Source organism: Aulonocara sp. 'chitande type north' Nkhata Bay, linkage group LG7, assembly GCF_057382095.1.
Source record: "Aulonocara sp. 'chitande type north' Nkhata Bay isolate Kocher_YH1m ecotype deep benthic linkage group LG7, A_spYH_male_GT1.1, whole genome shotgun sequence".
NCBI lineage: Eukaryota > Metazoa > Chordata > Actinopteri > Cichliformes > Cichlidae > Aulonocara > Aulonocara sp. 'chitande type north' Nkhata Bay.
Genome location: NC_141350.1, coordinates 14,451,430 through 14,464,793, shown reverse-complemented (window position 1 = coordinate 14,464,793; position 13,364 = coordinate 14,451,430). Strand labels below are relative to the sequence as shown.

At 39.5% G+C, this 13,364-nt stretch overlaps 1 protein-coding gene across 4 annotated transcripts in view; it reads right to left on the bottom strand.

Moving 5' to 3' along the window:
• The window catches only part of eps8l2 (EPS8 signaling adaptor L2), a 28,400-nt gene extending 15,364 nt beyond the window's left edge, over positions 1-13,036 (bottom strand). For 2 of the 4 annotated variants that reach the window (XM_086298834.1, XM_086298836.1), the window contains exons 1-5: positions 7,249-7,481; positions 3,111-3,175; positions 1,448-1,609; positions 979-1,128; positions 37-116 (exon numbers count right to left, since the gene is read on the bottom strand). In XM_086298834.1, the coding sequence (XP_086154960.1) occupies positions 37-116; positions 979-1,128; positions 1,448-1,609; positions 3,111-3,175; positions 7,249-7,342 (551 nt within the window). In that variant the 5' untranslated portion in view covers positions 7,343-7,481. Of the gene's footprint in view, positions 1-36; positions 117-978; positions 1,129-1,447; positions 1,610-3,110; positions 3,176-7,248; positions 7,482-7,733; positions 7,785-12,675 lie in introns of those variants that run through there. The other 2 variants (XM_086298835.1, XM_086298833.1) reach the window with 2 other exon arrangements.
• Positions 13,037-13,364: the final 328 nt, after the last annotated feature.

Below are 13,364 nucleotides of genomic sequence, written 5' to 3'. Positions count from 1 at the left end.
ACTGCATGAGTTTACATATATTAGCACTAATCTCACTTCAGAGTCTGAGGCCTCATATTCTTCCCGTGCTTGACGTCTCCAATGGCACTGTCAATGTCTGCATGAACCATCTCAGCCTGAAGAAAGTGAGGGAGAGACACAAGTTAACATTAATATTAAAATATTCCCATTTAGTAGGTTCACTCTGAGCCATACCAAAAAAAAGAGAAAAAAAAGTTATTTCAGTGAGAGTGTGAAAAAGGTTAAACAACAAGACAAATATAAACTTATTTGACCAACTCACGTGGTTTAAAGTTTTACAGTACACTGAATTCACCTCTCTAAAGCATGTTAACACCTGCAAACTTTAATTCTCAAATCTGAAATATATCCAGATGTAAAGACGTGAAAGCTGCTGGCTCTAGACATTTTTAACAACACTATATCTGGTTTGTGTTGTTGGTTATGGTGATTTCTGTTTTTTCTCAAACACAATCCTCATGTGATAAAGCAAAGGTCACTCTAGTAAATCTTTATGACCCAGCGCTTTCTTGTCTAGTCTTAGCCAGGGCTAAAAGATCCAGCATTCTAATAAACCCATTTTTGACATTTAAACCAACAAAGAAGTCATTTTCCCCCCTTAAATGGCCTGAAATAACAGGAAGTTAATCAAATAAGGTAACACAGAAATACTGCCTTTACTCCAACATGGAACATTGGCCCTTATATTCAAAATCAATCCCCAAAGCCTCATTCGGAGCCAGGAAACAACACTGACTAGTGGTGATTCTGAACTACACAGACATAATGTTATTACAGTGAGTTAACAGAGTTCCAGCTTCCTCCATACAAATATACAGGCTGCAAAGACAATAGTGCTGAAATCTGACCTGTAGTGCTCTGGTATCAGCAGCTAGGTTTTCTTAATGATATAAAACACAAAGCCATCCATCATGCAAAGACAATGTAATAATGTGGCGTATTCAAACAAAAACTCACGTCCACTTCGTCGCAGTGGAAAAAGTGGATGTCGGGTTTGTACTGGTCCTTGTCCTGACACACGAGCAGCACCACGGAGGGGTAACGGGTCTGATTCAACACCGTCTGACACATGTGGATGGTTGGAAGAGGGAAGTTCTCCAACTCTTCCTGTAGCAGAACAACAAAAAGATAAGAAAGAGGTGGAAATAGGGAAAGAGCGAGACACCAACTGAGTACAAAATAATCAGACACATAGCCTTCTAAATGACTTGTACGAGAGAAAAGGCATAATTACAGGACTCTATTGTAGCATTGCAACGGAAAACAAAGTATATACAGCAAGTCTGACTGTGTTCAGGACTAACACAATGCAACAAGATTATTAATGTTGTTCATCTCCCTTGCCTGTCATTATTGGAACACAGAAATGTCGGTATTTCATGTTGAAATAATGTTCTGAGGTGTAAACAGATGCTTGGAGCTGTACCTGCGTATCACAATCCAAAAGTCTGACTGACTTGTCTGTGACCTGGAGGAGCATCTCCTGGGTCCAGATTTTGTCTTTTGAGTCCAGAAGAATCAGTTTCTTGATTGCATCATCCACTGTGGCGATGGACTCTGTCTTGTCCATAACAAATGTGGAAAGATGCTGCAGAGAAAACAGTTGTTGGTGACTTAGTGTGTTAGTGGAAGTCAACTAAAAACAGCACCTGCACTTGAAGCTGTGCTCAAGAAAGTGGTTAGTCATAATTTGCAATATACTTGATCTAATTTTCAAATATAAGGAAGGAAGCTTGTGACATTTGGGATATGCTTACTTTATGCTTAGACCCTATATCAGATTACAGCTTTAGGACTGAAATAGAAAGAAACAAATAGAAAATTCTGTCTCGAAGCAGCTCAAAAGTTTCCTAATTAACACATTATATGTTATTTTTAATCTCTCATCAAAAAAAGAAGCATGTGCCAAGTATGCGTTTCTTGGCTGGGAGTAGCAGGCTGTTCACAGTTGACCGATGACACAATGACACACAATGACAAAACTCCTGGAAGTGCGGGGGGCAGCCAAGAAACAGTCTGGCACCACAGTGTTTATTTTTTTACACTTTTTTATGATTAAGTATAGCATAACTTGTTAATTAGTTAACCAGGGGAGCCACCTCCCTGTCTTCAGTCTTTAAGCTAACCTGCGGTGACTCCATAGAGAACACAGAGCCACAATCAATCTACTTATCTAACTCTCAGCAAGAAAACAAATAAAAATGTTCCCTCATTCCTTTAACTGTACTCTCTTGCTATATAAATGCTTCATTTAACTGACTTTTGTGTAGCTGGGTGAGTTTCTGTTTATCTGATCAAAACTGAACTACTGCCACTAAGTGGCTGCTGGCACCAGGATTGTTATCTTGTGTATCATTACTCACCCATGCGTGATAATGAGGGAGGCATTTAGAAGATATCCTATTAATGTGGACACAGGACATAGTTCAGAAACATGCCTGACCCAAAGCACGTCTCGGACTCAGTCGTTCCAACATTAGCTCATTACTGCTGCAATCAAAGGCCCGACTGTTTTATTATAACAAAGTTCCAGTAAGTGAAATGTAATCAGAAGATGAACCTGTGTGTCAGCTTTTATCTCTGGGCAAAAGAACAATATGCCATAACCTTCATAGTGTCGTTATCTTGCTTTGCAAATGAGGTTACGTGACAAGCATTTTAAACCCATAAGTTAACAGCATTATATGAGATAATGTAAAAAAAATTTACAGATAAATGTCACAGTAACGCCCTGAATGATCAGGACACTGACTATTACATCTTCGTTGCATGGAATGTAAACACAGACATCTCCAGTAACATACTACTACATTATACCGTAGTCTAAAAAAGTTTTAAAAAATGCTATAAAGGCAGAGCAATGACAAAAAACACTGTGCATAAGAATACCGCAGTTTCATAAACACTTAAATTCATTTTACATTAATGACCTCTAAAATCCTTATGAGCGAAATAAGAAGTTAAAGTGTGTTAAAATAAGTGTAACACTGAATAAATGAATGAACACACACTGTGTGAGTCTACGCTTCTTTGCTTTAATTTTGAAATACAATGAGATATGAAAATCAATGAAATAATGATCATTTTACCTCAACGTGATACTGCGACGTCTCCTGCATGATAAAATTGGAGTTGGAGTATTTTTTCCTCTGCTCTGTTGATAAGAACAAAAAAATAAATTTACATTTCAGAAAGTAAAAACCTCCTCGGTGCTGCTTGCGATCCTGCTGTATATATGTACACCTATATAAACAACATTGACCTCAACTCCACAGGTCGAACCTTTTAGCGGAGTGAACAGCTGAAAGGACGCATTAAAGCTGAGAACAGCAGGAGGGCAATAAGGAAGTGACAAAGAATCGTAATGTATGCTCCTTTTACTTTTTCCATGAGGTCAACTGCTAATCCCAATGTTAACTACACTGTTCAGATATATTGCACGCTTTCTAAAATAAAGTTTTCATCCTTATGATTTTCGACTATATTTTAAGGTAAAGGAATAGATCTGCAGCTGCTCGCTGCCTGAGGGCAAGTAACACGAGATCAGAGCTATGTGAGAAATTCATAATTAAGTGTGAAATCAGAGGATACTTGAGTATTAATTCACTGTGCTCCATATTAAAATATTTTGGCCGAGCTAGGATTAAATCTTCGTCAGATCCAGCGCACCGTTCAGAGGCACAGATTTACTGGAGGGTCAAAGATCAGTGACAGCGTCACACTTCCTCATCTTTACCTTTCAGCTGGTTAAAAGCTGTAAAAATCAGACTGAAGTACAGTTTCCACACCTTAAAGTTCTGTAGTAGTGAGACGGCTGAAACGATTACCGCTACAACTGGAGAACTATTCCTGAAGGCTTAAACTTAAAGAAATAACAGCAAATTATAACTTAATAGCCTAAGACTTTTGCACACTGCTGCAATAGGAACAACTGCATTCAATACAGTAAGGAAAAAGGTCACGTTCAGGCTTGTTTTAAGACACGCTTGATAAGCCTTTACAAATACTTGAAACTAAATCTAAACCCACCATTAATGCTTCCTTATTCACAAAACAGTCAAATTCTACAGTGCAGACACTGTAGAATTACAGATTACAGATTAGGAAGCTCTAGGTTTCATCTACACATCTGGCCCATTTGTCACAAAAAATTTTTCATACATAAAAATAAGTTCCAAGCAAAAACTATTTGAGACAATAAGCTCAGTAAAGCTCAATAAACACGATGAGAGCTGCAGATTAGGGTGCGTTACACGTTTTGAGAAAAATGTAATGATAAAAACATAAATCACAGCAGCTTAAAAAAAACAAAACAAAACCAAAAAACATTTAACCTTTTCAAAGCCTAGGTTCAACATGCAGTGATCCATATCAAATGTCCGATGCACAAAAACACTGAAACTCATGTCACCATTGTGTTAGCGTGATGCATGTTCTGCATGTGCTGCATGCACTGCGTGTGCTGTTGGCTCAAGGCTTTCTTTTTGAACAGGCTGATTACAAATGAGTGTGCCAGTGTGCTCATTGACCCATTTACCAGTTGAATAGTCTGCAGGTAACAATTACGGTTAAATGAGAGCATGGCTCAATCAACTCCATTGCTAGATATCAACTCGCTCTGTGTCCCCAGTCCCCTACCCAACAAAATCAACACGCTTATGTCACGCAGATTTTCTGTTCGTACAGACATAGTTCTGTTCATGTGCTTTACAGCAACACAAAGCCACTCTGTTTGCCTAGCACTTACCAAAATGTGCAATAATGTTTTAAATGACATTCTAATATTCGATATTCCAATTCATTGTGGTAATGAACATGCTTCTTAGAGTCCTACATGTTTGCCTGTGATGAAACAAGACCTCTAAAGGGGACAATTTTAGAGCCAGCGCAACCGCTGCCCAAACAATGCAAGCATTTCTCTTTCCTCTTCCAGCCATTTCCTCTCTGCTTGGCTCCTCACAGGTGAAACACAAGCGTCGGGTGTCGATCTGAAAGACGAGCTCCCCCCATGTCTTATTAATGACTGACATTTATGCCAGTCAATTCACAGTGCCACGGCAGCTTACAATAACAGCCACTTAGCAGGCAGATGGGCAAATCCTCAGAGGTCTGAAGAGTCAATGACCAGTGACAAACATGGCTCCCTGGCAGATTATCAAACCAATACATGACCCAGGTCAATCGGACAATCCTATACTGGGAAACTATTAAACATATTTAATGGGATTCAATCCAAAACCAACAAAACTGGTGATTATCTGAGTAGCAGACAAAGAATTTTGAATCAGTTTGACTAATAATGAAAAATTGCATCATCACAATTATATATCTAGTCAATCACCAACACCTTGATGGCAAAACTTTGTGATTTCTTTCTAACTGTGCTACCGCCCTTTAGATACGGAAGTTTCCGGCTGCGTCAACAAAGACTTGACCATATGTTGCTAGCAAGGACCACATCAACACCTCTCACAGCCTGACACCACTAACCAAAAGAAGAGACACTAAATGCAGTGGATCAATCGCAGAGATTCAACTGAATTACAAAACAACACAGACATTCAAGAAAAGCAACAGAGCAGGAAAACATCAATTCGAACCTGTTGATTTAGTCCCACCCAAGAAAAAGTTTACCTGTGATCCTCAACCCAAAACTTCCCGAGAAACTTATTATAGCTGCCAGGTGATTTTCAAGTCCGCAGATGATGAGTCCTAAGTGGCGTCTTTCTGCTTTACCCCAAAGCTGCTGCTGCTGCTGATAACAGATCAAGTGGGAGGACCTGTGCATCATTTGCATTCGTTTTTCTGCTGGACTGCACTGTGTGAATGGTAGGGTGGTTTGCATATGGGAGATTGTTATAATTTAACTAATGTACGTGTGTTTATTCAGCATAGTGTGAACAACCATCCTACACTGACCTACCAAATATCTAGCACTGTCATGGTTGGTGTTCAGTATTTTCCACTGTTGCCTCTTGGGGTTAAAAAGGATGGGCACGTGGCTGTCACCCTGCAGTGAGACGGTAGTGGTGACCATCTGCCAAACAACACAAGCTCATCACACGTACGGTGGGATACTTCACAAAGATTGCTAGAGTGGGAGTTTCCTGTGGATATTTGGATGATTTACGGCTCCGATATGTCACACAGACAACGAGGTGCACAGTCAGAAGTTTTGGGAACATCTTGCATCCCTACAATAGCGTCATCTGCCATTTCAGGCGATTCTAAATTTGGCCATGCAGGAAAGTGGGTTGTTCTGCTGTAGCTCGGCGTAGGTTTCTATCTGTGCCTACTATGTTGTGAAATAGTTCTTTATGTTGACAGTGTGGAAGGAGGTGTTGGCAGGAACCAGTGAGCTAATGTCTGAGGCAACGAGGGGAGGACCGGAGGCCTGAGTCCGCCTTTTCCTTTTCACTTTTCAATGTGCCCTTTATTCACCTGCAAGACATGGCCACCTCACCCTGTTCCAACCACACGTTAAAAACTGCCACACCCTGCAGTGTAAGCGAATTTCAGTGACACACACCCTAAGACAAGCATGCAACAGCTAAAATAAAAAGTCACTTCATGCCAGTACTGGATTACTGAGTTTAATAGCACTTACTACCGATTGGTAATGCAGCCCAACAATGCAAATGGGACACTAAAATAACAAGCATATCCCTGAATTCAAAGAATGTGACTAAGTGCAGATACACACACACTGGCATACATACAGTCCAGTGAGGACTACACCTGCGGCAACATGCCACAGAGTGAGTTTCCGGACACAGTCATTTGCAAAGCAAATGGAAAATTGTTGTGATTTGTGTCAGTAACAGGGCTAATCCACACAGATTGACTAGGAACAGTTTGGAAAGGTATCTAATTAAGAAAATACAGCTAAAGCTGTAAATCCTTAAAAATTGGTCACAAATCTATAGTTTCATTTTTAAGTAAACCAAGCAATGTGAAAAAAAAGTATAGAGCATTTGGGATCTATTTTCAGTAACAGATTCTTGCAAGAAAGTAAGCAAATTCTCAATACTAAACATCTAATTCCCCGACACGTAAGAGTGTCCAAACTCTTCAATGACAAGCTGTAAACTGTAGCTAGCCTGCTGTGAGTCATGCCACAGAAATAAGGGCATGTCGCAACAAAGTTCTGGAAACAAGCGAACAACAAAATGATCTTTCAGGAACAAACAGCGCAACACCTCAACCTACTTCCATGAAGCCACTTACCATAGAGGGCCTTGGCGCTGAGCTTGCTGTCCGATCTGGCCACTCCACTGAAATGACAAGAAGAGGGTACAGGGTTACGCAGCATGCCCTTCATCTTCTGACCCGCACCTCACGATAGTTAAGTGTCACAAACCCTTTTGCATGCACAGAAAAAAATACGAGCTATATACAGAGAGGAGACTGGCCAGCACTGGATGAGATTAGCCTGAGATTCTGAGCATATGGATCAGGGAGAGGGAGAGAGGGAGAGTGGAAGAGGGAGGGGGGGGGGGTGTAGGGCACAGGGGAAGGCTGGAGCCAGAGACCCAGGCAAAACAAACAATTTTCAACAGAGCGGCTCTGTACCCAAAGTCCCTGACCCACACCACCTTCCACACACTGGGTTAGTGATTTTCTCTTGCCTGTGTGAGAGTAACCCAGCAGCATTAGCTAACACACTGAAAGGTAAACATCCAGAGGGGAAGCAGCAGGAATGTGACACTCACTTGGCTTGCTTCAGCGGAGATCCCTGGTGATTCATGATTTAAGGCATCTACCTGAATGAAGAAAATGACAGACAGAGTGAGAGAAGAGAAGGAGGAGAAGGGAAAATATTTTACCCTACAATAGCGTCGAATTTCCCAGAGGAACCCACCCGAGGGATTAATAAAGTTCTATCTTATCTTAATAAGCATGTGTCATGTCTTAAAAACAGCTCAGACATTTTTCCAAGCAGAGATTCCTCGCACTCCACTTTGAGCTCATTTATAATCCAAAGGGTAAAGGCTCATAAATCGATATAACTACATTATCAAGGTTGCAGATCCAGTATGCAAAGCGTACTCTGCTGCACACTCTGTTTTTTCACTGTAGAGAGCCAGGTGTTTGGCCTGTACTGCTAAGAGTCTGGGGGCTGATCTGGGACAATGGCAGGCAGCAGGCTGACGTACTCTGTGTAATTAGATCCAACATGTTGAAGACTATATCTGCATAGCTGCAATTAATTAACTCGGTTGGTTTTTACATCCACATTGATAATTGTCAGAGTCCCGAAGGACGCAGCGTGTAACAGAGCACTGCATCTAAATCTGAGAGATCAGTGGGAGCAGAAAACGAGCGAAAACAACTGTCACACACCTTTCAGCCTGGAGACTTTAACCTGTCTATCAAGCCATTCACAACAAGGTTATATAATGTGAGCCACAACAAACACTGTGATTGAACCAGTGACTGTACAGGTGACTTTTTTTATAGTCACTGGCATGAACACGTTATCACACTAGAGATTTTGCAAGGACTTATAAGGATTTCAGCTACATTGCAGACCATAAATAGATTAAACCTAAATGCCATTACAGTAATTTTTTTTATCAATGCATGAACCACTAATAACCGTGAGTTGAACGCAACACTGAATTCTCAGCTGGAGTGACTTTTAGACTCCAAATATCACTTTAAGCAGCCAGTTCAGTTTGTATCCTCAAACAGGGATGAGCGTTTAGAAGGAATTTCAACTTTTCTACAACGACACAAACTGTGGGAAACTGACACTGAGATACTCGGAGGCATTGGGCGTGCTTCCCACAACAGGTATAAACATTCCAGTATCTTTCTTTTTTAAACAAACTGTTCTGACATTTCCTCGTGTCATGCCTTACCTCCTTCCTGAAGTCAAAACTGTTATGTCGTCCTAACAAGCACTACTCTACGCTACTTATCTACAACCTATAGCAGTTACATGTGTACGGGTGCGGTCTGAAAAGCTTATCTCGTTGGCCGATCATAAACTTAATCTTATTTACGGATAATCTCTTCAGATCTTTTGAAACAAAGAGGGGGCAATTCATAAAAGCAGTTTAGCCAACCACAGTCATACTTATTATAAGTTAAAATATGGTTATGTCCACGATGGGGCCACCTCCTCGCTGAAGATTACCACAACAAAGAGTCACATGAGCAAAGGGAAAAAAAGAAAAGAAAAGGCTATATTTACTTTAGTAAGCCTGCCCAAAAGATAGACTTCCTCTTTCCGCCCTTATCACTCTGGCCATCCTCCGTCAGTGCTATTGTTCACGGTTCTGGCCTGTTGCCAGGTTTCAGGATGGAGGTGAAGCCAAAGCAGTACAGGTAGGGTGTCAAGTGCTGTGAACTTGATGGCAAGAGGCCACCTGCTCACCTCCGCTTACTGACATTTATTGTGTGTATTGCTGAATAATGACAACCCTTTACTCAGAGGAAATTACACTGAATGACAGCAACAATTACGTACTAAACAAGGAGCCCTCTGAGAGCAAAAACCTCCACCCAGGCAGATCACTCACTGAGCAGTATTTAACTTTAAGGAAATAGTAATGCATTTTACATTTGATTATTAATTTGGTTCTTTTAAACATACATTTCTATATACATCAATAAAAACAAGTGCCAAGTGCAGAATTTTGTTTTTTGCCTCACTGGAACTTATTTTAACACGCTTATTATTTTTGCGGCTAAGTACATTTCTTAGTCAATTTAGTAATAAATAGCAAGTTAAGAAAATTGAATAAAAAAAAATCTAATAATTCAGGAACATTGTACATGTATTCAAGCTGCTATGTATTGAATCAGTCATAACCTGTTACTGTAATGTACATAGCAAAGCCAAAATAAAACAAATGTTGACAATACAAACAAAAGCAGTAGAATTTCAAGTAGTTTTACATGACGTGTAAGGTGATACTTAGAAGCTCCTTATATCATTGTTGACCTTCAGAGGTCAGAGGTTAAATGTGAAGTTATATTTTAAATCTTCATACCCTACTTTGACAACACAATAAGAATAAATGTTTCTAAGGCTTTTTGCCAATTTTCAACCAACAAATCATTATGTTGACCTCAAAGACCTTGGTGGATCTCAGCCAAAACATAATGGATTGCTAACATGAGCCCACTCTACACCTCTACAAAGTTTTATTAAAATTCATTCAAAACATTTCAGGCTATTATGTTTACAGACAAAATGGCACGCACGCATGCAAATACAACCACAAACATAACCCCCTTGGCCGGGTTAATAAGAAGCAGAGGATGCTCGTGTTTTTTCTTTTAAATCTATTAATTTAAGAAGAAAAAAAAAGAACAACAATATCAGGCTGGTTAAATTTCATATTTGAGAGAATTAGGTCCGATATCGAATTGCTTTCTTTGACAAAAAGTTATCTGAGTGTGAGTCCCGACTCAGCAAAGCTCTGCCTTATAGTACAGTCTCATATTTTAGATTTGTGGTATAATTGTTTTTGGATTGAAAACTGTCTGTCAGCATGCTAACAAATACAAACCCACAAACTCACATAAAGGTTTAACACTGAAGGTTAATTCAAATCTATGTGCGTGCATATTTCAAAGTGGATTTTCTCCAGGAACGTGCATAATTATGAAAACCTCAATATTTCTTTGCTCATAGTACGCCACATACGGTTTGGACTAAATAAACAAAGGTTTCTTTAGTGCAGGATTTGCAGAAAAGGCAATAGCTACAATAAAATACAGAAACGTTCTACAAGAGGCTATTTCAGTTGCAGTAGGCAGAAATTTAAAAAGACAAAGTAAAGGTCTGCTGGCCTTCACTCTCTGTTCTAAGCCTGGCATATCCACACGCATGAAATCTCTCGGGGTTCTCACACCCCAGGAGACTGCAGCTCCTTAAGTTACTTTAAACGACAGCTCTAAAACAAACAACATATAAAAAGCATTCCAGCTCCAAGCAACACTGCAAACGCCCCACAACACACCTGAAGAGTCACAGCCTCATTACTGTGACATAATCAGCACATGCTCATTAGCTGCCTCTTGTATAAGGAACACTTGTTTTGAAGACTGATGTCAAATGAGTCCGACTACAACAGATGTGCTTATTTTAAAAACATCAACGCTACAAAGTTAGAAAACCTTATATAGTAAGTGCTGCATCAATGATCTCTTATAAGTGCCATTACATTGACCCATGGTCTTGAAAAACAATCTCATTAGTGATAACAGTTCCTTGCTTTTTTGTAACTCGCTCACACTGTTATGATAGCTGGAAGTAACTTTTATAAAGACTGTGACTCTCATATTAGTAGCTATTACTTCTCTTTTGGTGATTAATGTGCAGCATATTAGGAGGTTACTCCTACACCCATTAATCTGGAATTAAACCATGATCCTTTGACAATCGAGTTAAATGCTGCAATTAAAACGGTTGGTGAAATCAGATGTAAACTAGGGCAGCGACGTGTACTTTTCTGCTCTGTTGCAAGCAAAGCAAATACATGCACGCTCAAAAACATGAAGTGATAGCTTTGTGCAAAATGCATCTAAAATATATCAAATCAAAGTGTTGTTAATTCAAATAATTCTTCATTGAGGAAAATGTGCTTGGTATAAACTGGATGTGTGCTAATTGAGCAAATTTCATTTGACCAGACTCCATTAAATGTAACACTTTACAATGTACTGTGTGAAATTACATAGGAAAATCTACATGTAATCAAATTACTTTTGATAATGCACATGCAGTACCTGATGCACTGCAAGAGTGTCAGTTATACTTCATCAGTAACAAACTTAACAAAATGTGATAACAAATTAGCTACGAGTCTTTGTCTAATAACACATTTTAATTAAAAATGCTTAGAGGTAGTGTGTGTGTGTGTGTGTGTGTGTGTGTGTTTCAAAAAAAACAAAAAAACATTGACTACTACTATCTGAAGCTTATTCCTGAATTTTAATGTTTTTTAACTTATAAAGTATTTGCACACTTGCAGGTTAATATCTAGTTTTTATATCTAAATAATGAATGTTCTGTATTAGTCAGGTGATATAGATCTCAGCTGGATACAGTGGCTTTATGTGAGATTATAGACTACACTATATAATATTAAAAAATAAATCGTGTATATTATAAGCTCATTCATTAACATGTAGTCTATGCTACCAGACCACCACCATTTGTTTTCTCTGCAAAAAAATTGAAACTTTTTATTATATATATATTTTAAAACCTCAACACACCACGTCTAAAACAACAGCAAACATGATTTTTGACCACACAGGAACCAATTACTTGTTTATTATACTGCCATCTGCTTTCTTCCATGCCAGTAACTGACTGCTTCCATGAAGCCTGGTGGTTCCCATCCATTCGGTTCACATCGGTGTACACAAGGTTACACGGAGTTTATAAATGAATACGTTTAACTAATCACGCAGCGTTATTATATAAACTTAGACAAGACAAACTTAAAGGGCAAAGTTAAACTTTTACTGGCGCACAAGATCGTATGACACGACTGAAAAGCTCCAGTGTAGTCAATTTGCGATTTATGAAGCAAATACTTATTTATTTATTCGTTTTAATGTAAATTTAATGTAATGGCTTTAGACACAAACAGTTGACTAGCATATCTGTTACCCATCATTGAAACTTACTGTGAAAATTTCCGGATTGGATGCGAAAGGTGACAAACGTGGATGAAACAGCGCCTTAAACATCAGCCAGCCATCCCAACCTGCAGCTAGAAAACTAAAAGAAAACCCTCCGCTGCAAATCTCGCACTATCTCTAATCTCAGTAAACCCGCTGGACTCCACAACTGCACACCTGTAGCACAAGAAGCTTCCAGTCGGTTCTCAGAAACTGCGCCGTTGAGAAGGTGACTCTGCAGGTAACTTTAGAGGGGCGGAGCTCCTTGGACACCTTGTTTGGAAGGTGGGTCGGTCCTTGTGTTTTTCTCAGAATCTGTCAGGATGGTGACAGTTTTGAAATATGCTGGTGGTGTAACTCCAGTCATTCGCTAAAAAAAATGTCGCCAGTCACTATTCTTTACAATATAAGTTAATGCAAATCATGTAATCGTTCGGCGCCAAACGGGAGGAGGGGGGTAGTCCTTCCTTATTCTCCCGCAGTTTGATTTTAAGGGATTTAAGTGGTTAAAGGAGTAATTGTGCAAACAGTTCTTTAAAAAATGTTACTTATTCCGGTTTACCGTGGGGAAACCTTGCGCAACGGCTGGAAGCATTGTTTCAAAATATAAACGACACGTGGGATCTCACATGAGATGTCGTGGGTGACATTCAACCAATGACAGGGCAAAATAAACCGTCAACTTTACATGCATT